The sequence below is a fragment of the Podarcis tiliguerta genome, assembly GCF_965153285.1.
Source record: "Podarcis tiliguerta genome assembly, chromosome: 5".
NCBI classification, from domain to species: Eukaryota; Metazoa; Chordata; class Lepidosauria; order Squamata; family Lacertidae; genus Podarcis; species Podarcis tiliguerta.
Window position 1 is genome coordinate 93,463,724 of NC_139538.1, and position 23,962 is coordinate 93,487,685.

A 23,962-nucleotide genomic window follows, 5' to 3' on the forward strand; every position below is an offset into this window, starting at 1 on the left:
GCATAGGCAAACTCCGGTGGTCAGGGATGATGGGAATTGTAGTCCCAAACATCTGGAGGGCCGGAGTTTGCCTATGCCTGCCTGATTGGCTTAGCCCTCATTTGTAGCATCTGCTAAACAAAATATGAATGACAAGGGCTGATTCTCAGGCTAGTGGATCATTCTTGTGGCTTTAATAGTTACACAAGTTGCTAATCGTGTTCATAGAATCTTAGAGTTGGAGAAGGGTCATCTAGTCCAACCCCCTGCGATGCTGGAATCTCAGCTAAAGCATCCGTGACAGATGGGTATCCAGCATGCATTAGTCAGCATACCAGTTCCATTCCTGGAGATTTTGTGTGTGGCAAGGAAGCCATTTTCAATTGCTGTGGGCCTCATTTGGAACCTCCAGAATGCAAAAATATTATCAGTAGCCCCACAGCACAATATGTACATGATAAATCCCACTGGATGAGTACAATGGGGCTTTCACTGTAGCATGCTTAAGAATGTGACCCTGTAGTGCAATCCTATATGCATGTCTATTCAGAAGCCTTAATATTAGGATTAGCTCAAGACAACTGCAACCTCTTGGCTTAAAACAGCTAGTTTTGGAGCACCCTCTTCTAAATATTCCTTATTACACAAGACCAGGGTGATGAAAAGAGCAGATTACATAAAGGGATCATGAGCCCTCGTTCCATTTCTCCCTTCCTTGACACCAGGCACTTCCATGTAATATGTTCCTTCTGTTAATAAACCGTAATCGATGGGGCACTAATAGACGCATGATGGATGGGTAGAGAGCTCTTTTCTTATGACGGAAGACCTGGCTTTTACTTGAAGTTGCAGATTTAAATTGGAAGCTGATGCAGGTTTCAGCAGTACACTTTGGTGCATATGTGCTTCCCCCCCCCCCCACCTTTAACATAAAAAAGACATCCATCATTTAATATATTTTAATGAGCCCTTCAGCCTATGCTAAAATGCAGCTTAAATACGGCAATTGTATGTCATTTCAGTCAAGAACTGAAATGTGTGTGTTTGAGTGAGAGCTACAGAATCTATAGATGAACCTTATTACAATAGAAGTATAGTTTCAATGTCGGGGTGTTATTTCTGACTTGGTATGACCTTTGGCCTGTTTGCTTTCTTGAATGATGGCAATAAATACATCAGTCTTTTACTCTGAAGTAACTCAGGGTATTCATCTGTATTCTCTGAGGATCAAGATAAAGGCAAGGCTGGGAAACCATAGAGGAAACTGATTATTTATTTGGATGTTCTGTGGAATTCACAGTGCAATGCAGAAAACATCTGGAATGATTAAAAAGAGAGAGCATGCTGTTATGGGAGGGGAGGAACCCTGTTCATCTAAGTTGTGAGAACCGGTGGTAAATTCACACATGAGCTGTGAGCCACATCTCTTCACATACAACTTGTAGTTCTTGATCATGATTAGACAAATTCACAGAGCGTATGTATACTGATGGACATAGATAGAATACCAGATGTTGGGGACAAAGGACCTTCATCTTTGATTAGGGCTTTCTGTTTGCATCTAGTTGGCAACTGTTGGAAAGAGGCTTCTGTGGAGGTTTGGTCTGATTCTGTAGGCATCGTTCAAATCAAAGCTCCATCTAGTTCAGAATGTCTTCTACTGCCGCACCAACTTTTGTCCCTGTTTGGCACAGCTGGGCACACCTGAGACATGTTCTTTCTGGGAAGATTGTTGCTTTTGTTGCTTTCCCTTTAGTGGAAAGGGAAAGGAGACCACAAACTTGCGGTGCATTTTTTTTAGTACCAGAGTGGTACTTGGGCAGCATCAGAAAGCCTATTCTAGGGTTTTGTTTCTAGGTTATTTATTAAGGAACTATTAAGGAAACAACAACAATAATCTTAGAAGCATAGAATCATAGAATCATAGAGTTGGAAGAGACCACAAGGGCCATCGAGTCCAACCCCCTGCCAAGCAGGAAACACCATCAGAGTACTCCTGACATATGGTTGTCAAGCCTCTGCTTAAAGACCTCCAAAGAAGGAGACTCCACCACACTCCTTGGCAGCAAATTCCACTGTCGAACAGCTCTTACTGTCAGGAAGTTCTTCCTAATGTTTAGGTGGAATCTTCTTTCTTGTAGTTTGGATCCATTGCTCCGTGTCCGCTTCTCTGGAGCAGCAGAAAACAACCTTTCTTCCTCCTCTATGTGACATCCTTTTATATATTTGAACATGGCTATCATATCACCCCTTAACCTCCTCTTCTCCAGGCTAAACATGCCCAGCTCCCTTAGCCGTTCCTCATAAGGCATCGTTTCCAGGCCTTTGACCATTTTGGTTGCCCTCCTCTGGACACGTTCCAGTTTGTCAGTGTCCTTGCCAGTTTCACTCTCCACCCCTGCTCGGTCATTTGTGAATCTCACAGTGAAACTGCTGAGGTATCAAAGAGCCTTGGGATGAAATGGGATGGGCTTGCAACTCCTCTGTCCCATCCTCCCAGAAACCTTGTGGAAATAATGGCTGTACATCTCTCATGCAACAGATGGGATGGTACAAGGATGTGTTAAGTTTGTAAAAGCTAGAAGGCATTGGAAGGGAGGAAGCCATGTGTTAACTTCCCCATGCTGGAATTGTTGTTCTGCAGGGAGAGGGCTCTCTCTCTCTCCTTCCCCAGCTAGGGCTGCTCTTTTGATACCATACATCAAACCAGGGATGCGGGTGGCGCTGTGGGTAAAACCTCAGTGCCTAGGACTTGCCGATCGTATGGTCGGCGGTTCGAATCCCCGCGGCGGGGTGAGTTCCCGTCGTTTGGTCCCAGCTCCTGCCCACCTAGCAGTTCGAAAGCACCCCTAAGTGCAAGTAGATAAATAGGTACTGCTTTATAGCGGGAAGGTAAACGGTGTTTCCATGCGCTGCGCTGGTGCTGGCTCGCCAGAGCAGCTTCGTCACGCTGGTCACGTGACCCGGAAGTGTCTCCGGACAGCGCTGGCCCCCGGCCTCTTAAGTGAGATGGGCGCACAACCCTAGAGTCGGACACGACTGGCCCGTAAGGGCAGGGGTACCTTTACCTTTATCAAACCAGAAGTTGGTCCTTTGACACACAGTCCTAAACTTTCCATTGGTGCTTCATGCAAAGTCAAGAGGAGAAGCATTGCAAAATACCTCAGCCTGTGTTTGCTGATGTTGCACAAATCCTGGTCAGTGTTTTTTGACAGTGCAGGTGCCACAGATATGATGTACATCAAATGCATGCGCAGCTGTTCATCAAGCACTTCCTATGGCTGGACAGTTGTTGTTTTTTTTAAAAAAACCCAACAACATACAATAACCTGCTTAGTACTTTATGTGCTTGTGAGTGTCAGCATCGCCCTTGAGCCAGTGCCACTAACTGGACTCATCCACTACAGCCCCAACTGGGCTAGGCGAGCTGGGTAGCACTTCCAGAGACCACCTTCTGCACAGGAACAGGTCAAAGTGCTGTGGACTCACAGCTTAGAGTTGTGAGCGCCGGATTCACTTCCACAAGTAGACAGTCGTCGCACAGCAGAGTCCAGCAGAGTCCAGCAGAGTATATAAACAACTCGGAGAGCAGCTCTGTAGAATATCTTCTTTATTCTATCTACAACTATTATACAACTATATACAGAGCTAAATGAGCCTAAGCATAAATGAATGCTAAACCGCACTGAGTGTCTGCAGCTGCTCTTAGCAGCAACCTTATCTATACACACAATCTCTAACACTCAGTCTCTCTCTCCGACACACTGACTGACTGACCGACTCACTCACTGACCGACTCTTTGATGTGGTGCTGGAGCAGAATAAGTAGAGAGCAGAACACGCCTCCTCCTCTCTGCAGAATCAGCAGACTCCTCAGGAGATTCTTGGATATGGGAGGGGTGAAATCTCCTCATCGAGGTATAACAGATGGTTGGAAGCCTGGAGAAAGGGGAAGGTCTGCGCAAGAACAAAACTGGCACTTTCAGGCATACACCGCACACCGGGGTGCATGGGATGCCATAGATGTGGATGTGGAAATGGGCAAATGGTGTGATATCCAGAATTCTGATAAAAGTGGAATGAGAAGGAGAAGAAATCAGCAGAATATTTTAATGACTAACAGCTATCAACATGCCTATGCTCTGTGAATTTGTGTAATCCTTTTAAAACCATCTAAGCCACGTTTTGTGGCAGTCTGAGATGCCCGTTCCTTTCCTTTTTGAAACACGCATCCAGCCAATGTGGATAATGATGCAGACCTGTATCCCGATTTGCTGCAGGTGTGTAAGGCTCCTTGTGCAGGTGGATCCCTTAGCTGGATCAGAAGACTTTATATTTTCCAGCTCAGAGTTCATTCATTCTGCTTCTCTCACCCACCTTCCTATTCACCTGTCTCAGCACTTCTTTAGCCAGGAATCAAAGCACAAGCTTTCGAGGGAGTCTCTTCTCATGGAATTTTCAACCTCATTTCATAGGTTTACAAGAGGCTATTGTTCGTATTCAAGCATTTTATCAGACATATTCAAGCTCGTAAAAAATCCAGACTGAAGCTCCGAACTTTGTATATTTCCCCTCCTAATTTTGCCTTAATCTGCCATATTTTTTCTAAATAAACCTTCTCCTGTTTTGTCAGGAAACTGTTTTAAAACGAAGGTTATGATCCAGTCATGTTCCCATTCATATTGCATTATCTGAAGCTCCCAACTGAATCTTAGCCTGGCATTATTGGAAGATCATGTTTTATTCTATAGGCAATTCCTAAAAGCTTTTTGAAATACATGAATAATTCACTATGAGGGTCTTTGGGCTTTTGCTGTAGAAGACGAAATGGATGTTCCAGAAGAACTAATAATGAACGCAATCTGAGGTTGAGATTGTGAATCTCAGTAGAATTATTGGCACCAAAGCCATGGGTCACGATGAGCATCAGAATGGCCTTATGCATCTGCTCCCTCTTGCTGAGCATCCAGTTTCCAGAGGCGACCAATCAGATGCCTCTGGGAGTCTGCAGGCAGGGTCTGGGCGTAATGGCTGACCCTTATTTGTTCCAGTAGCTGAGATTCCTTTTGAACATGGAAAAGCCATTAAACAACCAGGGACAAGCCCATTCAGGGACAGAATTCAGGGCCTCACAGCCTTCTTATTTGTTTTAAATGGTGGACCACCCTACCTGATTACTATTGTCTTGTATTTAAGCTTTGTTAGGTTAACAGAAAACAAAAGAAATATTTAGAAACGTAACTTTCAGTTTGTTATATGTCTATAGTATGTTGTCTATATGCAGTCTCTAATACACACAGCATTAATTCATCAGGCTTCAGAACTCCTCAGTTTTTTTGTTGACTGTTCTGGTTCCCCTTTTTAGCCTTGGAGGTTAATGGTGAACGATGGATGGCAAAGAGCCACAATTCAGCATAATGTTGGGGTGCGTCAGCTACCTGCCCCTTGAGGTAGAGTTTTACCTTGGGGTGACCATGAGACATGGGATGGCAAACGGGCCTGGGGTTTGCTGCTTCTGGCATAGTGCTCCGGTTTCTGATTTGAAATCTGGTTTGAACTATATTTACATGACTCCAGGGCCTTCGCTTTAGAGGAAAGCCCTCAGAAGACAAAGAGAAATGTCAACATGTGCAATGATTTTTTCTGCTGTACAACAGCAATAGCAATCTGATACGGAGAAATACTGATATCGATAATACATAAGAAAAGTGTGAGGGAGAGAGAGAGAGATCGTAGGTGACCAGCATTTGGGGGACATTATGCACAATTCTCAATTGTTGGAGCGTGAAATGACCTAAAGTGATTTTTATGTTACATCTTTAGATTGTTTGGCCTGTATCTCATACCCGGAGGGACGAGTGCCAGTGGGCTGGAAAAGATATTCTGGTAAGTACAAATCTGCCTCGCTCTTTTCTCCTGTCCTTTGTAAAGCTAGTCAATATTTCATGAACTCTCATCTTTTTAAATTTTAAAGCTTGTGATTCTTTCCCCCCTTTCCCCCTTTTATTTAAGAATTGCTTCATTGTGCTAGCTTTGTGTAAAGGCAGTTTTTTTTCTTTCTTTCCATGTAAACCTGTGAAGGTAGGCTTACATATAAGGGAATGAGCATATAATTGTCTCCTTATTTAAGGAATCTAAAAAGTTTGACCTCATTTCTGTAATGACTGAGGCTCTCAATCTGCAGTGTGCGCTGAATAGACAGACCATTGTGAATGCAATAAACCTCATTAATGTCAAGAAGTTGCCAGGAAGGCCTCAGGGGTCTTCGCTGACAGGAACACATTGATGCCTAAGTGATGTTAATTCCCCCCCCCTCCCATTGTGATTTTTTTTTTCTAAAAAAAGAAGAAAGAAAGAAAATGAAAACAGTTATTTTAGGCCTTCATTTTCTTACCATCACTCTTTCCCCTCCCCCATTTCCTCATCCCTTCCATATGATCTATTGGAGAGAAAGCTGGTTGCAAAATGTTAGGAGTATTGAGTGGAAAAAAAGATGTGGGACATTTACTAACCATACGGAAAATGAATACATTCCATATAGGCCAAAAGGGAAATCACTGTGTTTGCAATAGCTGAAGGGAGAACAGAGCTGAAATATTCACTAAAATTCACTAAAATATTCATAATGTCAACCGCTGGAGGTCTGCATCCCAATAGTGTCTCAGGTCATAAGTGAAAATGGGTTCACTACCCTTAACCTGGTCTCCAGTGAACAATGGCCTCTCTCCATATATTCTCTTATTAAAAAAAGAGAGAGAGAGAGAGAGGTTAAAATAACAGGAATTTTAGCAGGACTAAGACAGAGGAAGAGGTTTTTAAAATTGCCCAGGTTGAAGCTGGAAAACAGAAGGTTTACATTCAATTCCATGCCATCACACACTTAGTCTCTATGACATATGGGCTGCATCCAACAATGTCGCTCAACTGATGGTAAGGCAGAATAGGGAGAGACGCCATTTGTTGCAATTATTGCGCCTTCCTCTGTAGCTCTGTGAAGACTCACACCCAAATATGCTCTGGGGACCCCTTAGTCCTCTGAAGCAGATTTGGAGTGAGGGGTTTTGGAAGCTGTTGGGAAGAGGGCGAGATCACCAAAAATTCCTTCCCTTTCTGGTCCGCTGATGGAGATCTTGCTATCGGCTGAATGGCACCATTGTATACTGTCTGCCGTCTTCAACATCACGTTTCTACTGTTGCAGTTGCCATAAAAATCTAGTCAAGTCAGGTGATGCTTTTTATTGGGCTAGGTAGACTTTAGAAATACTAGAAATGAACTCTACTTCAACCATAGGGTTTTCAAGGGGGAAGTAAAATACGATGATAGTTTTTCGAAATCACTGAAGACAGTTTTGGGAATTACTTTGTATGTGCTCCTTTCTTTTGGCACAACTTCAGAAACCCATATAGATGATCAAGGAAATCTCAGTGGGCTTTCATTAAGGAGAGAATACGGTACATGTGTGTGTGTGTGTGTGTGTTTGTTTGTTTGTTTGTGTGTGTGTGTATGTGTGTATGTTTCATATTAGTACCAGCATATCCTTAGCAGATATTGCACTCTTGTGATTGCCTAGAACTTTATAAATCAAGTTCTTTATTTTTTTTATAGCCATTTTTATTTTAAACTATGTGATTATTAATCTCAAGGCACAACCAATTCCATCATACTGAAAATTCAAATTCCCTAGCAATAGGCCAGCTGCAACAGCTGCGCTGCTTATATGAAATGAATATTAGCTGTATGCCGTGTATACAAACCCCACCGCTCACCTCAAACATGACCTGAGACTAAAAGTTTCTTTTGTAACTGTATTGGATTGTAGGCTGTATTTTCACTCTGCTGGAGTCCAAATGGTTCTTTCTACGCTTCAGTGTCAATCACACAGGACCATGAAACTGATATAGTCTGAGGTCTTGACATGTGGCATGCCAGAATTGTACTGCAGATTGATAACTAGGGAGAATCACCATCAGTTTACATTTTTGAGGGGAGAGGGAAGGGAAGGCAAATAAAAATAGTTCTCTTGTGCATCGGGAGAAGGGAATTCTGCACATACAGATAATTTTGATTAAAGGTCCATTCCTCTGCACTGCAACTTCTTGTCTCTGCATGCCCTGGGTTTGTACACATACCTGTGAACATCTCCAAGGAACACAAACTTTGGCAAAAGAAATGCAAGCAGACAATGAGGGAATAAGTCCTACGCCGAGAACACAAATTTCTAGGCTTGGTATCTATGAGTAATTCCCAACACACGCTTTTTGTTTGTTTAGACTCCTGCAAGTATTTTAAATTTTTGTTCCACAAATGACACTTTTTCAACTAGAATGAAATATTCAAATGTATGGCTATTTCTCCTGGTCTCATAATAAGGTGAGATTTGAAATACAGACCTTGCTGTAGGTGGGTGTTTTTCTGGAGAACTGCCATATTTCAGAGCTCTTGGCAATGTTCTCCTAGGTATATTAGATAGAAGAAGAATTCTAACATAAAAGAAACTATATCTTTACAACTCTGGATTTCTTTATGGATCATTTGTAAATAGTGTTTTGTTAAGAGTGTAAAAATGATATATGATACATTTGCAAATTTCTTTATATCATTGCTTTTAAGGTCATTTTTTAAATGCTAAGATTATTTCTGGAATCCACTGTATGTGAAAGACCACAATCTGGTCCACAAATGCCTGCCTGCCACCTGCTTTAAAAGGTAAAGGTACCCCTGCCCGTACGGGCCAGTCGTGTCCGACTCTAGGGTTGTGCGCTCATCTCACTTAAGAGGCCGGGAGCCAGCACTGTCCGGAGACACTTCCGGGTTACGTGGCCAGCGTGACGAAGCTGCTCTGGCGAGCCAGCACCAGCGCAGCACACGGAAACGCCGTTTACCTTCCCGCTATAAAGTGGTACCTATTTATCTACTTGCACTTAGGGGTGCGTTTGAACTGCTAGGTGGGCAGGAGCTGGGACCGAAAGACGGGAGCTCACCCCGCCGCGGGGATTCGAACCTCCGACCATACAATCAGCAAGTTCTAGGCACTGAGGTTTTACCCACAGCGCCACCCATGTCCCGCCACCTGCTTTATCTACCCTTGATTACTATACTGTTGGTGATCAGTTGATGAATATATGAGCTGACTCTGAGAGGTCAAACGCTCAATGCTCCTCTCCCCTAAATGAGTTCTGGTTTAAAGCCAGTTCCACTGCCTGAGACTCAGAAAGTGCAGAACAACAAATGGGGTGTGCAGCATGTTACACAACAGGTAACATTTTGCAGTTTAATGAAGAAGAGGAACATAGTCAGTCTTCTGCACTCCATCCTAAAGGGTACCAGAAGGCGGCCAGTTCCGAAAATAAAATTGTACCTTGCACCCTCTGTGAGTTACCAGTGGGGTAGGTTGCTATGAAGCCAACCCAATGGACAAGAGAAGGGGCAGAGCTGAATGCACAATTGTGTTCTGTTGCACAACACGGATCTAAAGCGAAACACCCAAAACAGAAGGGGCATGAAACAGCCATTGTTAACTAGTGCTATTATACCTTAGAGATATGTATTGGGAGAATCTCTTTTAATGCTTGGTTTGTGAATGGAAGATATGAATATAAGGGGTGCATTTTACTGCCTGTAGGCTATTGCCCAACCATGCAGTGACAGCCCCAGCCCCCAGGGATCATAAGGAAGGAATAAAGACTCTGACAACGTATATGGAATTAAAATTAGGCCACAACTTTATTAAACTTCTGAATGTAGGAAGACCTTGGCTTAGGCCTTGGGCGTATATCCCTCCCAGCCCCCCAGCCGAGGGGAACTGGGGCTCATCAGGGTAAATGGGATATGGGGGTGCTCTGCGAGACGTAAGTGTAGCAGGCAGCCGAGCCTATATCCCCGCACGCAGGGTAGTTCACTGACAACCTTTCAGTGTATGGCCAGTGACACCCATTATATAACCCCTTTAAGAGGGGACTCTGGAACCGCCGATGCAGGGGGGTGAATCACCACTTCATGCCCCCCCCCATATAGGGAAGAACTAAAGACTCAAGGATTCCACCCAAGGCCATAACCGCCAAAGTTGTGGCGAATTGCTACAGGGAAGACAAAACCTGCCAATGCAGGAAAATTTCTTCCCAGTCCTTCAACAGCAACCAGTCAAAAACCGCAGAAGCGCCAGCTAAACAGGAAGAAAAAGTTAACCTGCAAACAATAAACATTAAAGTGAGGGTAAAGGTAAAGGTAAAGGGACCCCTGACCAATAGGTGCAGTCGTGGATGACTCTGGGGTTGCGGTGCTCATCTCGCTTTATTGGCCGAGGGAGCCGGCGTACAGCTTTCAGGTCATGTGGCCAGCATGACTAAGCTGCTTCTGGCGAACCAGAGCAGTACACGGAAATGCCGTTTACCTTCCCACCAGAGTGGTACCTATTTATCTACTTGCACTTTGACATGCTAGGTTGGCAGGAGCAGGGACCGAGCAACGGGAGCTCACCCCATCACGGGGATTCAAACCGCCAACCTTCTGATCGGCAAGTCCTAGGCTCTGTGGTTTAACCCACAGCGCCACCCTCGTCCCTTTAAAGTGAGGGTAGGGAGGGTGAATCTGGCACACAGGATGGATGGCCCCAGCTCCCAGCAAAAAACTTGATTACTGAGGCTGGGCATGAACCTCCAAAAATTAACACTGAGAGGCAAGCCTGTTTGCCAGTAAGCTCCCTGGGAACTGTAGCACCATGAGCGATCCCGCAAAGAGCACCCACAATGTATAGTGTGAGTGCTCATTATTTTATTTATGGGAACAACGACAGGTATTTGTTTCCAGAGATAGCCCCACATTCATCAAAGAAAAACAGCTTTTTTTAAAAAAAAAGACACCAGCAGCAGCAACAACATAGGAATGAAGTTGTGCTTAAAATCCCACCAGTGATTCTTCATGTTTTAGAGATTATTTGGGAATCAGTAGAGCAAAAGGAAACCTCTTTAAAAGGTTTGCTCTTTTTCATATTTGAAATATTAACTATACTTTGGTGTCCTCTCCTCTCCATGTATTGATGACTGGCTTCTTCAAAATCTTTCTGTGACTATATTTCATTGAGAAATTGCTGTTCCAAATTATTTTGGTTTGCTGCTCACAACAGGTTGCTCCCAGGTTGATAGGATTGCTTCCTATCCACAGAGGGCTCGGATTCCATTTTTAATTATTATGAGGTGCTTTGCCTGAACATGCAAGCATTCAAAGTCTGACTAGGGGTGTGGAGGCAAACGCCTTTGCAACCATTATGCCTCCTCAAGTCTGAGGTCCAGCACCGAGGGCCTTCTGGTGGTTCCCTCACTGCGAGAAGCCAAGTTACAGGGAACCAGGCAGAGGGCCTTCTCGGTAGTGGCGCCCTCCCTGTGGAACGCCCTCCCACCAGATGTCAAAGAGAACAACAACTACCAGACTTTTAGAAGACATCTGAAGGCAGCCCTGTTTAGGGAAGCTTTTAATGTTTGATGTATCACAGTATTTTAATATTCTTTTGGAAGCCGCCCAGAGTGGCTGGGGAAACCCAGCCAGATGGGCGGGGTATAAATAATAAATTATTATTATTATTATTATTATTATATTATTATTATTATTATTTCCTGTATTGCTCAGGGAAGATCTACATTCACTTCCTACACATGTTCCTTTGAACACAAGTAACTCCTTAGAGACCCTGATCATGCAAGAGGATTCTGTTCACATTTAAGTAAGCTCTTGGTTCAGTCTTGACCAAGTGCAGCTGTTGCCCCAGAACCTCCCTCTAGAGGCACCTCATAGATTTCCCCGCCTGCTGTTTGGTATGAAAATAATAACCAAAGTAAGGGTGTAGAAGTTGTAAGATTTTCTGTAATAATCAGAGTCTCGTGGTGGTGTGTTGATTTCACATGTTGAAATACCCTATAATAAATAGCATGGAAAGGGGAAAAGACATTTCAGATTTCTGCAAACTTTCTGATTTTAAAAAATGGAGTTGTGAGAGCTAAGGAAGGGTAAATTGATCCTTCCTATCTACTTTTCTGGCAGAACAACTTGGTCTCTGTTGTACCCAAACCCACCTATTGCTTCCTGCCTCACTTAGACAATCCCTTCCTGATTAACTGATTTCCAGGGCTCTAGATCCTGTAAAGGGTGACACAGGCAAGTTTGAAAAAGCAACTTGGCAAAGCTTGTTTCCGCAAACGATACTGTGTGCCAGATTTTAATTGAAGGGAAATTTTAGACTTCCTTCAGTGAAGGTGTTTTCATTCTAGTATTTCCTATGGGATGGTAAGGAAAATCAAAATCAAAGTAGCTTTTTAAAAAAATGAATGCATGCAGCGGGCCACATGCAGTTTCACAGCCTGAGCTTCTGTGGTGTGTTTGTTGACAATGTATACACATTGCTAAGCAACCACCTCTTATAGTTCCAGCAATCTGTCGTGTCCTTTCAACACGTCCTTCATCGACATTCCCTCTCCACTTTTGACTGAGAACTTTGAAGTTCATTTATCACAAATGGCTGCAGCTGGAAATCTTTACAGGATATGAATGATCTGAACTGGGACTTCAAAGATGGGCTGATTTATAAGTGGTTTATAGGGCTATATAACAGGCTGACAGGAGTTGTGTCTGCCTTATTAACAGGTGTTGCTTCTTAATAGCAAGTGCCACCTTTTAATACTGATCTGAGGTTTACTATCCCTCCTAGGCCCAATGCAGGTGAGATTTGAGCCAGAGGATGAGATCAGATAGGGATCTGCAAAAGCCAATCCCAAGAACCCTCTGCCCTAGGGATCCATGCACTTCTTTGATATTTAAATCCACCAGGACTGGGCTTACAATGTGATCAATGCCTCTCTGAGGGAGGACATGGCCCCCCCTGCTATGTCAGTAGTTAAATCTTCCTTTGGGGGGAAAATGGGTCCTTTGCTCTGGATAATTATTGCCTAGTACTATTCTTGAATAAGATTCTAGGAAAGGTGGTGGTTTCTCAGTGCTGGGTGGGCTTGGCTGATCCTGATTATTCGGATCTGTTTCAAGCTAGTCTCCAGCCTGGTTTGGGGACCAAACAGCCCTGGTGGGTGACTTATGCTGGGGAATGGTCAGGGTTAGTGCAACCATGTTGGTTCTCGTGAACCCCTCAGCAACCATTGATACAATCAACCATGGACTCCTTCTGAGTCACCTAGCCAGGGTAGGTTTTGAGGACATGGTGCAGTCCCTTCTGGGGGGACATACCCCCAAAGATGGTACTGGGGAACCCCTGTTCTGCCTCATTGACCTTTTGGGTGCCTTAGAGTTCTGACTCTTCCCCCAGCTTTGTAACATCTACCTGAAGCCACTGAGAGAAGTATGCAGATGACCATGCTACTCTACCTCTCTTTCCCTCCAGCTATTTCTTAGGAGACTATGGAAACTGTGAACAAAAGTCTGCACTTTGGGGGTGTATGAGGGCAAACAACCTGACTTAATCTAAATAAGATGAAAGTGCTACAGTGGGGAGATGATGATCTGTATGGACAGGGAAGGCTGCATATGTGTGAAGCTGAACTCTCCCAGAAGACCCATGTGGGTGCTCCTGATTTTGGCACTATCTGTTGAGTTGCAGGTGGCATCTGTTACCAAGGCTGCTGTTTATCAGCTCTGACTGATTCACTGGTTGTGGCCCTGTTTGGAAAAGCTTCAGGTACTGATTCCTTGTTTGTGCAACAAAACATACATCACCAATTCTGTGCCAGCAGCACTGATTGTCAGTGCATTTCCAGGCACAAATTAAATTGCTGGTGGGAAGAAAAGGAGGCAGCAAGAGATTTTACTTTCTTGGGTTCCATGATCATCACTCCAGATGGTGACAGCAGTCATGAAATTAAAAGACACCTGCTTCTTGGGAGAAAAGCAATGACAAACCTAGACAGCATCTTAAAAAGCAGAGACATCACCTTACCAACAAAGGTCCGTATAGTTAAAGCTATGGTTTTCCCAGTAGTAATGTATGGAAGTGAGAGCTGCACCATAAAGAAGGCTGATCGCCGAAGAATTGATGCTTTTGAATTATGGTGCTGGAGGAGACTCTTGAGAGTCCCATGGACTGCAAGAAGATCAAACCTATCCATTCTTAAGGAAATCAGTCCTGAGTGCTCACTGGAATGACAGATCCTGAAGCTGAGGCTCCAATACTTTGGCCACCTCATGAGAAGAGAAGACTCCCTGGAGGGAGAAGTAAAAACCTCATTGCACCAATGGGACTCCTTGCAGCACGACTGTTTAGTTGAATCTAACCCTCTGAAATCACTGGACTTGACATCATCCATTTATTATAAAGAACATGAATGTGACTTAGAAGCCCTGACACTGTTCATTGTGTGGCCAGTTCGCCAAAGAATTGATGCTTTTGAATTATGGTGCTGGAGGAGACTCTTGAGAGTCCCATGGACTGCAAGAAGATCAAACCTATCCATTCTTAAGGAAATCAGTCCTGAGTGCTCACTGGAATGACAGATCCTGAAGCTGAGGCTCCAATACTTTGGCCACCTCATGAGAAGAGAAGACTCCCTGGAAAAGACCCTGATGCTGGGAAAGATGGAGGGCACAAGGAGAAGGGGACGACAGAGGACGAGATGGTTGGATAGTGTTCTCGAAGCTACCAGCATGAGTTTGACCAAACTGTGGGAGGCAGTGGAAGACAGGAGTGCCTGGCATGCTCTGGTCCAGGGGGTCACGAAGAGTCGGACATGACTAAACGACTAAAGAACAACAACCTTCAAACCCCACATAGTTTTGAGTGGTCTTTCAAATAACCTCATTCTAAGCTAAGACTGGCCATGGAGGCCATGTTCATGGGCTAATTAGTAAGATCTATCAGGTTGGTCAGCACAATAGACAGGGCCTTTTTGGTGGCCATGCTGTGATCCATGGTGATATCCTAAGCAACATTGACATCAGCAGGACCTTGGACAAGGACCAAGGTGCTGGTTCAGGACCATGGTTAGCAATCCTGTAGCTGAAGAAGAAAATGTAGGTTTCACCTGCAGTGTCTAGGAGTGGCTGCCTGTTTCATGGTCAGTGCAAGAGAGTCAAGATGGAAGTGCCCTTCCACTGTACCCATGGTGCATCTGACCAATTAAAGGGACAGTACATTTTTCTGCAGCGGTTGATTTTTTCTAGGCAGTGGGTTTTGGACTGCTTTGAGGAAACCTTCTTGGGATTTTTCTAATCATCTGAAAAGCCTATAGTCCAGTCATTGGAGTCCAGTGGTAGAGCTATGGAATCCGGCAATTGACAGGTTGTTAGCCCACCCACTGGTCAAAATGGCCCACATGGGGTGGGGATTGGAAAGCGGTTAAAATGACCCACCAGCTAGAAAAAAATTCTCCACCTCTGGAATGTCTAACTCTACATAGGTGGCTTGTGTGAAATTATCATTTTACCTTAAGCCTCTAGATACTCCACATTTTTTTTTTTTGCAGACTGGTTCTCTTTTACATATATTATCTGTCTCTGTTTAACAGCATGCATTTAAAATTGGCTGTGGGTAGTATCTTTAGAGAAAAGAAATCTAATTCTTCCCATGAACTCTGTTCTATCAAGAAATCAGAAAGATAACTCGAGTCTCTCTGGTCAATGAACACTTAATCAGAGAGATAACAAGACTTGAAATGGGATGTGCTGGGCTACTAAAAATACCTTATCAATGTCCACACCCCGTCAGCAGCTTCATTCTGAAAATTCCCAGGAGACCTTCCAAGAGAAAGAGGAAATCTAATTTTGTGTTTATCACTTTTGTTACTTCCCTTTTGACAATACTCATCATGCTTAAGAGTAATGCCATTCCTAAGAGGGCTGAATGTTTCACGCTGTCTATTTAACAATTCCTTTTTGTTCACCCTTTTAGCTACGTTTCCAGCTCTTTAAGGCCAAAGCTGGACATGATTTTCTCTGAGTAGGAGAGACAGGTTCTGATAGAAAGCTCATAGTGGAACATTATTTTATGGTGAAACTCATTTATTGAATGATGCAGGTGTGCTCTGATCTTGCCTCAAAACCAGCCTCACTGAATTCATGTTGGCTACTGGGCTCATTTTAGTGCTTTCTCTTTCTGTCTCTCATATGACCTTTGTTTGGTTGTATCACTTCACCCTGTAGGCAGGGGCTCCCCCAGGATTGAATGCCCCCCCACAATAAAGCCCCTATAGGTTAAGGAGGAAGGTTTTGGCTCAGCCATCTCCATGACATGCTTCTTCTCCTTTGCTTTTTTGTTTTAACAGGCAGAAAAATACTATTCAACATGTTGTTGTTTTCAAAGGGCAAATAACACAGACAGCTAACACGCATAATGAATATGAAACATTCACCAGCACACACATTGTACTCTCTTATTCTGCCAACTCTCTGGAGCCAGGTTGGGTAGCGGGGTGGCAGGAGGGCACACAGAGGGAGAAGTAAAAACCTCATTGCACCAATGGGACTCCTTGCCTTGCTATCCAGCAGCACGACTGTTTAGTTGAATCTAACCCTCTGAAATCACTGGACTTGACATCATCCATTTATTATAAGGAACATGAATGTGACTTAGAAGCCCTGACACTGTTCATTGTGTGGCCAGTTCGCCAGGCTATGTAAGTGGTTATTTTCAAACACAGGAGAGTCAGCTGTAGCCTGTCTCTCTATCAACCTTCTTCTTCTTCTTCTTCTTCTTCTTCTTCTTCTTCTTCTTCTTCTTCTTCTTCTTCTTCTTCTTCTTCTTCCTCCTCCTCCTCCTCCTCCTCCTCCTCCTCCTCCTCCATGTTACTTGAAGTTGCAGGTAGAGGGAGTGGTGGTGGGGTGGTAATAATTACTTGAACATAAGAAGGAACACCCTCCCTGCCCTCTAAGAATTAGCATGTTGGCGAAAGGCTGCACTAAAAAGCTTCTTTTTGTATACTTTTGTATATCTGCGAAGTTTTCTGGAGTTGTGGGGAAGCCTTCCAACATTCAGTCTCCCACTTTCAGTCCATGAGCTACTGTTCATATATAAAAGGCCTTAGATTTCCAGATGCTTGTTCATTCACTTATTTTTAAATAGCAGAAGTGAATGTTCTGTTCTGATAATGGTTCTGATAAGAAGAAATGGCAGTTCTTGCTTCAGAATAAATGCAGTACTCTTCCAACGCCTGAATGTATAATTTCCATGCTTATGGAGAAAAAGAGAATGACTAGAATCTAGTGAAAACACCTAGTTCTGTTTTATTTAATTTTCCATATACATTGCAGGTGTTTGGACAGATGGGTGGACTTTATTTTTGTAATCGTCTAGGGGGAGAAATCTGTGTAATATAACGTAATCAGCATTATGTACCTTTTGTGTTTTGTTTTTTTTAATCCTTCTGTGCTTGGCTCCTAAGTTTTTATTTTATATACCTTTTCATTGTTTGCTCAGGCTGTGTATATAATCCCTTCTATCTGTTTGATACACAAATATTGAGAGCCGCTTAATAATAAATAGAGAGATTTTGTTGCCGAGAAAGACATACGAATTTTCAAGTGGTGACTGTTGGCAAGAAACTTCAGTGCTAACACTTCATTCTTTGGTTTAGGGTGGTTCTTGTTCTCTCTAGAGAACTTTGGAACTTTATCTGAAACTAAGAAATTGGCAGAATAAGAGTGCAGAAGGATGGCCTGATGAAGCCAGAAGAGACTCATGTTAACATTGGACATTTGTTGTTGTTGTTGTTGTTTAGTCGTTCAGTCGTGTCCGACTCTTCGTGACCCCATGGACCAGAGCACGGCAGGCACTCCTGTCTTCCACTGCCACCCGCAGTTTGGTCAGATTCATGTTTGTAGCTTCGAAAACACTGTCCAACCATCTCGTCTTCTGTCGTCCCCTTCTCCTTGTGCCCTCCATCTTTCCCAACATCAGGGTCTTTTCCAGGGAGTCTTCTCTTCACATGAGGTGGCCAAAGTACTGGAGTCTCAGCTTCAGGATCTGTCATTCCATTGAGCACTTGGGGTAGATTTCCCTAAGAATGTATAGGTTTGATCTTCTTGCAGTCCATGGGACTGTCAAGAGTCTCCTCCAGCACCACAATTCAAAAGCATCAATTCTTCGGCGATCAGCCTTCTTTATGGTCCAGCTCTCACTTCCATACATCCCTACTGCGAAAACCATAGCTTTAACCTTACGGACCTTTGTTGGCAAGTTGATGTCTCTGCTTTTTAAGATGCTGTCTAGGTTTGTCATTGCTTTTCTCCCAAGAAGCAGGCATCTTTTTATTTGGTGGCTGCTGTCACCATCTGCCGTGATCATGGAGCCCAAGAAAGTAAAATCTCTCACTACCTCCATTTCTTCCCCTTCTATTTGCCAGGAGGTGATGGGACCAGTGGCCATGATCTTCGTTTTTTTGATGTTGAGCTTTAGACCATATTTTGCGCTCTCCTCTTTCACCCTCAATAAAAGGTTTTTTAATTCCTCCTCACTTTCTGGCATTACTGATTCTCAGATGGTGTCATAATGGGAACCCTGTTGTCATGAGAAATCTTTCTGATGTCAATGGATATTTTTAATCTAACATCTCCATTCTACAAGCTCCTCACATGCCTTAAACGTAATGGGACCTGGGTGGATGGGTGATGAAAGCAGCAGGGCAACTTCTGGACACTTCTGAAGCATCTGTGTGTGTTTGGATCATGGCCAAAAGAAGCACAAAGTAAATGTACTGTTGTTAATAATAATAATAATAATAATAATAATAATAATAATAATGGAAATATATGATGAAAACAATCTCCACTGCAGTCAGCACCTTTTCACACTCTTCCTAATAGAGCAAATGACGCCCTTTGGATGAATAACTTTGATTGGACATGGGATAGTGGCATTCAGATTCTCACTCCTCCTGGGGACATTTGACAAGCCACTATCAGCCCTTGTTCACCTTCTGTAGAAAGGGTGTTGTGATGTGATCCCTGCTTAGGTCTCGCCCACTGAAAGTAATGGAACTAAAAGTCCTTAACTTTGGCTGGATCAAACCCATGCTTCACGACACACAAAGATTCATCTCCAGGTCTATAAAAATAATAGCAGATGAGACAATGCATGCAGAGTGTTCAAGGAAAGCACTACAGACGTGCAGTGCACTATTTTTCCATTGACAAGCAACCTCCCAATTGTAGCTAGACAAAAGATCATTACTGGTGTGGAGTTACATGTGCAAATGTTCCTCTGAGAAATTAAAATAAAATAAAATAATAAAAACAATAAAAATATTAATATTAATATAATATAATATAATATAATATAATATAATATAATTATACTATATAAAAATGATTATATAATATAAGGCTAGGTTAGAACTCTTCTCCCAGACATATATCTTTTTCTATTTCAGAGATCATTTTATATGGGGGGGGGGGTGCATTTAATCATTTGATTTCCACTTGCAATTTGAAAGTGGCATAGCCTAGGAACAGTGTCCCGTTTGTTGAGGGATTTGTGTAGATCAGGAATAAGCGTTCATGCACTTCAAAATTATGTGCTTCCTTATTTTCCCATCTGTTATATTTAGAGAGAGAGAGCACTTGTGTGTGTATGTGTGTGTGCGCACACACAGGCACAAAGCCTTTGCTGCATTTGCCAGCATCTTACACCAAGATCACACAAGCTTTAACTACTCTGTATTGTTAGCATTGGCTCCCCCATTAAAGAACAAATATCCTGTCGGCTGGAGGGTAAGGCAGCAACAGTGAGCTGCTGCCAAGTTGGACAAGCCCATTTTGAAGACGGCTAAGTCATTCCAGGCTCAGAGCCAGAATAGCGGGAGGAACTGCTTTGCACTGAAGTCGGCATACTTTGTCACCCGTTTCCAGAATAACCCTGTTTGCCAAGTTTCACAGCTAAGACATGTCTGAATACCATCATACCATCGCTCTGTGGAGTGAAGGGGAGAGGCCTAATAAAATTGGCAGAGTATTTCAGTCTTGGCTATGTCATAACAAAGCCCACAGGGAGGCTTTCCTATACCATTTGGCAATCTTTTCACAAATGCAAATTTAATTAGGCTTTATGACAGCCTGCATCTATGGGGCCCAATACAGTTTTTATTGGCGTTTCCGGTTTCCAATGGAGTATGGCTGTTTGGGTGGCAACCAATGTTAGAACCTGTCCCGTAGAGACACGGAAAGGAGGTGGGCTGCGGTAGGTAGAGCATCTTCTACAACAGACATCACGGTCCTATCTCTCAAATGGTGACTTTCAAATTGGAAGAGAAGGTCAAGTCCGGGTGTCGTTCTAGTCTGAGACAACAAACAATTTTATCGCATCTTAACAATAAATTGTTTTATTGTGTCATAAGATTTTGTGGACTGTAGATTAGAGGATTATACAATGGTTGAAGTAGGCCCTAGTGCAGAAAACTTTATGCTACAATTAATTGTGAAGGTCCTCAAGTCACTGCAGTCTTTGCTGCTATAGACTAAAATGACTGCCTCTCTGGGATATCAGACTGGCAAATGATTAAATGCATATTTTAATATGTAAGCAGGTGAGAGACATGGGTAATACTACTGTGTTGATTTCCTCTTGATATTTTGGTGGGTTTCAATTCATTAACCATGGTGTCCAGCTGGAGTGACACTGGGTGTCACTGGGTATCTGAAGAAGTGTGCAAGCACATGAAAGCTCATACTGATAACAAACTTAGCTGGTCTCTAAGGTGCTACTGGAAGGAATTTTTTTTTATTTTGTTTGCGGCAGACACAGCTTTTTCTTTCCATTCTGTCTGAACCAAGATGGGGTATAGATGTACTCGACTGATGTCTGGAGATGGTGACAGGCTAGATGAGAGCCAAAAAACCACAGTCAAACCTTGATAAGATGGTGGTGTTGTAGATAGGTTCACCTGGCTGGAAACTGGGAAGACAGGTAGCTTGTTTCGGATAAGATACAGTGGTACCTAAAGGTTACAGACGCTTCAGGTTACAGACTCCGCTAATCTAGAAATAGTACCTCGGGTTAAGAACTTTGCTTCAGGATGAGAACAGAAATCATGTGGTGGCGGCACAGCAGCAGCTGGAGGCCCCATTACCTAAAGTGGTGCTTCTGGTTAAGAACAGTTTCAGGTTAAGCACAGACCTCCAGAACGAATTATGGTAAGTTCCTAACCTGAGGTACCACTGTACTTGGGATATGAGCAATTTACACTCATGCACAGACAAATGGGGTGCCAGAGGCAGATCAGAAGACACATGGTGGGCTGCATGTGATGATATTTGTCTCCCCCACGTGCAGGGACAATATGAGGGAAACTATAGTCTGATCCCAGCCTATGAGAATGTCAGCAATAGACACAATGCAGCCAATGTTCATCATGACTAAGGTTGAGCTCCTGTGTGTATTTTATAGGGAAAAAACTCCATTCAACAAACTGACATCAAAGTAATAATTCATAGGACCTGACAGGCCCAGAAAAGCAAAGAATGAGAATTAGGTGGCCACCCTAATGCAATTTACCTGGGAGTGAGTCCCATTGAAATAAGCAGATCTACTACTAGGAGTCTGACTAACAATGAATATCACCCAGTATGTTTTGCTGAATCAAACAGAAAGTGGAAAAAATTCACTTTGAACTCTTTCCCTCAGTGGAGATGAAATCTTTGCCATCAATTTTATGTCGTTTTTGTGGTTTAATATCCTCTTTCACTCACTTTTTCCCCCAGTTGCATAAAATATATAAAGGAAACTAATCTGCTGTGGCTGTATACGGCTGTAATGGAGCTTAAAGGCTCTTTTAAAACAGCTGTAAAACACAGGAAAGCTATTTTAGCCATTGCAACTGGAATGGAAACTTTCAATGGTAAATAAATTTATTTTATAGTTGAAGGTTTATTGCTCTTAGTAGCCCCTCCTAGTGTTTCATTAGCTCTTTTATTTCTATAATCCATCGTTAAAAATACGATGCGTTGTAGATGAGAGACAAATTAAAAAGAGAGAGTGGGATACATATTTTGCTGTCAGTTATATTAGCATTAATTTGGACAAACTCTGTTGACATTAATAGAGCAGCACTGTGTAAATCCGAAGTAATTGATGGAAGAATTTAGCCTAAGGGGACAATTCACATACCGCTTAACACTGCTTGTAGTCTCCTTGACTTCATTGTAGCTTTGGAAATGCAACTGGTCTGCAAATCGGTATCTAAGAATTCCAAAGGCAGTCTAGCAATAAGCAGACCAGCTTCTTCCTTTGTGACTTTTTCAAAAGGTGGGAGGCCATATCTTGGTGGCTGAGTCCATATTTTGCATGTGGAAGATCCTAACATTATATCTAGTTCAAAAGATCTTAGGTAACAAGAATGGGCAAAAACCCTGACGAACTCCTATCCACTGCTCAAAGTAGGGAACAATCTTTTCATCCCGATATGTCATCACAATGTTTATTTTATTTTTCAGAAGAAAAGCTGAAAAAAAATAGATATGAATGCTTTCACTTCTTATCTTAGGACCAGCGTACTTCAAAGGGGAGCATTATTATTTCATTTGGATAGGGTTGTTTATAGCTTGCTTGTGAAATAGCCCGAAGCCCCCCTGCTAGGCTTCATCTCACCTGCCCTGACAGATTCACTGTGCTTGACAGGCTTCCCAAATTCTCATCAAATGCTGAGATGTTGCAGATGAGGGAAACTGAAGGAAATTCAGGAGACGGTTGCCTAGGGGGCAGGGGGTTGGCTTCCAAACTGGCAATTAGTTTCCACAGATGTACAAGAAGTGCCAGGAGGAGATGGAGCCGTGAGGTCTTTTGAGGAGAGACTTCACCTCCTTTCCCAACCCTCACTGGTTCCATTATGAAATTGTTTTAAACTTACAGAAATGTGGGCAGTAGTTTGTTTCCCTCATATCCCGAACTAGCCATCATTTTATGTCGCTTTTTGCTTCTTCAAAGCACACTTGCGCCCAGCTGCTGTCCACATTCGGCATGAAGGACACATCGCCTGAGCAGCAGAGACTTTATACTGCAATTGCTGCACCTCCTTGAGGTTGGAAGATGTTCTGCCCACATGGCCTTTTGGCAAGGATGTGAAGCTCACCTTTTCTGAAAGGCCTATGGCTTCTGCACAGGCACTGTAGCCTTTCTTGCCACTGCTTGTGAAACTGTTGTATCAGACTGTGTATTATTATTATGTATGTTCAGTTGGAAAGCCACATTGAGCCTTGGAAGGTTTAAAATGAGAAAGCAACGGTGAGTAGCTGCAGACATTGTTATGTAGCATGCCTGCGACAAAGAGAGGATTCAATATTTATGCTGACTTATTTTATGCTCCTTTTCTGCCCTTTGTAGAAAGAATGTGCTAACTTCGTCAAGGTGCTTAAGGCTTATAACCAAACTCATTTGTATGTCTGTGGAACTGGGGCTTTCCATCCCGTGTGCACATACATCGAAGTTGGAGGTCATCCTGAGGTAAGTCTGCATCTAAATGCACCAACTTAAATTTTCATTGAATCAGTCATGAGTTCGATTTCTTCCAAAGCTGCATTCCATCTTTGTCACTGTCTCCAGTGGCTGAAATACTGATGGGTCTGTGGATGGCAGTGAAGCTTTTTCTTTCAGTCCTGGTAAAGCTATATCGTAATTCAAAAATGTAGGGCCTGCTGCAATTGGAGTTAAGCATCTCCAAGCCTCATTTTAAGCATGTGTTCTAACCTCCCAATGAAACCAGTGGGCCTTAAAAACCCTTAGCTGGTAGATCACACCCATAAGCCATTTTCTGACTTTCTTCATGATTAAATACATTTAGCATAGCCTCTGTGGTTTCCAAGGCCAGCTGCTCACGTTTCCGTTTCTGCTCATGACTGATAGGTAGCTATCTAAGCATGTCCTATTATCAGCACCTTTGTTCTGGTGCCAGTTTTCCCCTTAAGAGCCGCCTCCCAGTCTGTGGAGTTTGACACCACGGCTCTTTTCTCCCCATCTGGAGTGTACAGAGCATGCCACATACGTGCATTTCCCAGTTTTCATATTTA

The 23,962-nt window shown here is 43.1% G+C and overlaps 1 protein-coding gene across 1 annotated transcript in view; it reads left to right on the forward strand.

Moving 5' to 3' along the window:
- Positions 1-23,962, forward strand: part of SEMA3A (semaphorin 3A) — a 192,111-nt gene that overhangs the window by 73,228 nt on the left and 94,921 nt on the right. The window contains exons 3-4 of the mRNA XM_083440751.1: positions 5,803-5,865; positions 23,280-23,399. Of these exons, the coding sequence (XP_083296877.1) occupies positions 5,803-5,865; positions 23,280-23,399 (183 nt within the window). The remainder of the gene's footprint in view (positions 1-5,802; positions 5,866-23,279; positions 23,400-23,962) is intronic.